Genomic DNA, 2,220 nt, shown 5'->3' on the forward strand with positions numbered 1-2,220 from the left:
CCAAAAACTCGTAATGTCCATATCGGGTTCTAAACGCGGTTTTCACAACATCCTCCTCTCTCACCCGTAGTTGGTGATATCCCGAGCGCAAATAAATTTTCGAAAACTAGTTCGCCCATTACAATTGATCAAAAAGATCATCTATTCGAGGTAGGGGATATCGATTCTTCACCGTCAACTTATTCAATTCTCGATAGTCGATGCACATGCGCATCGAACCATCCTTCTTTTTCACAAAAAGCACCTAGGCTCCCCAGGGTGACACACTCAGGCGTATGAAGCCTTTATCGAGCAGTTCTTGTATTTGCGTCATTAGCACTCGCATTTCAGCGGGAGCTAATCTATAGGGAGCTTTGGCGACCGGCTTGGCGCTCGGGTTTTGTTCGGTTCGGAATTCTACCTCTCGCTCGGGTGGTAATCCCGGCAATTCATCTGGAAACACATCCGGATACTCATTTACAACTTCTACTTCTCCAAATTCGGGCGTCTTCTGTTTAGTGTCTATCACGTAGGCCAAAAAGCCTTGCCTTCATTTCTTGCGTACTTGACCGCATCTACAATCGTGCACAGCTTCACCTCTAATTTTCTTTCCCCATAAATACTTACTCGACTCCCACTAGGTGACAACGCGTGAGTAACTTTTGCCTCGCATCGAATCTCTGCATGATACCGGGATAACCAATCCATTCCCACTACTACTTTAAATTCCCCCAAAACCGTAGGAATAAGATCTATTTCGAAGTCTTCGTCCTCTATGGTGATCTTACAGTTTTTACACACTTCACATAACAAGTAACTTTTGCTATCCGCTACTTCTACTTCTATGGGTATAGACATTCGTTCTTTTCTAAAAGAGGGATGGCACATAAGTTCATCTGACACAAATGATCTACTAGCACCAAAATCGAATAATACATTCACGGGTATTAAGTTGACTAAGAAAATACCTGATACAACATTTGGTAGAACCTTAGCTTCCTTAGTGGTAATTTGAAACATCCTTCCTCGAGCCTTCTGATTTTTGTCCTTCTTCCCATCTTTTTGCCCTTTTTGCTTGAGCTTCGGACATTCAGCTTTGACATGACCAGGAGTGAAGCAATTGAAACACGTCCTCACGGAACTAGGGCACTTATAGTAAGGATGCCCTTCTTGACCATAGTTGTAGCATCCTTTCTTTCCCAGCAGACATTCTCCAGTGTGAAGTTTTCCACAAGTTTTACATGGAGGAATGCTACCTCTTGATCCTCCCTTGTTTCTATTATCATTTTGCTTAGGTTTCTTGGACGGGCTTGTGGTTGTAGGCTTTTCAGCCGATCTTTTCTCCCCTCTTTCTATTTGTCGCTTCAACTCAATCTCTCTATCCCGAGCCCAGTTGATGAGGTCGTTCAATGTTTCACACTTCGAGGGAGTGATAAACTCCCTAAACTCGGCCTTTAACATGTCGTGATATCGATTGATCTTCATTCTTTCGGACTTAACAAAATCTTGACAAAACTTTAACTTCTCAAGGAAGGTGTTGGTGATCTCATCAATAGATTCCTCCTTCTAGCGAAGACGCAGAAATTCTTCTTGTATTCTATCGATTGCTGACTGGGGGCAATGATACTTCAGAAACGGCTCCTTGAATTCTTGCCATGTTAAAGTTTGGAATTTCTCTTCACCCAACTCCTTACATTGCGTATCCCACCAATCCTTGGCTTGTTGTTGAAGTTGACCCGTAGCAAACATTACTTGGTCTTCTTTCTCACATCGGCTAAGTATGAACACGCCTTCGATGTTAGCGATCCACCTTTGACACTTTATAGGATCAACCTCCCCATTGTATGAAGAGGGATTGCACGCCATAAAGTCGTTGTAAGTACATCTACGTTTTTCACTCTTTCTATGGGATTCACCAAGCATTTCTTTTAACTCGTCTATCTTACTTGTCATGATAGCTTCCATCGTTTCCAGAACACGACTCTCAACCTCTTGGGCTAATTGAGGTAAATTAGCTTGCATAGCTTTGGTGACTTCTTCCGATATTCTTTCGTTTATATCTTCTTGACGTGCTACATTGTCGTCATTTACATTTATTTCATCCGCCATCTACAAAATTTCAACTTTCATTACTTAGAATATTTATTCATTCTTTCTGTCATGTAATCAAAATAGTAGTACATAGCTCTCATCCTTTTAATATGTCAAAATACTTGTCGACTAGTGCATCCTTAGCCTTCC

At 41.8% G+C, this 2,220-nt stretch overlaps 1 protein-coding gene across 1 annotated transcript; it reads right to left on the minus strand.

Annotated features, from left to right (window-relative positions):
• Nucleotides 1-504: 504 nt before the first annotated feature.
• On the minus strand, nucleotides 505-1,464 carry LOC110931588. The gene has a single exon (XM_022174973.1). The coding sequence runs from the start codon at nucleotides 1,462-1,464 to the stop codon at nucleotides 505-507; it is 960 nt and encodes a 319-aa protein (XP_022030665.1).
• Nucleotides 1,465-2,220: the final 756 nt, after the last annotated feature.

The sequence above is a fragment of the Helianthus annuus genome, chromosome 3 (genome assembly GCF_002127325.2).
Source record: "Helianthus annuus cultivar XRQ/B chromosome 3, HanXRQr2.0-SUNRISE, whole genome shotgun sequence".
Lineage (NCBI taxonomy): Eukaryota > Viridiplantae > Streptophyta > Magnoliopsida > Asterales > Asteraceae > Helianthus > Helianthus annuus.

Coding starts and splice junctions, on each gene's coding strand:
- LOC110931588 (XM_022174973.1), bottom strand. CDS start 1,464: ATGAAGATCAATCGATATCACGACATGTTAAAGGCCGAGTTTAGGGAG.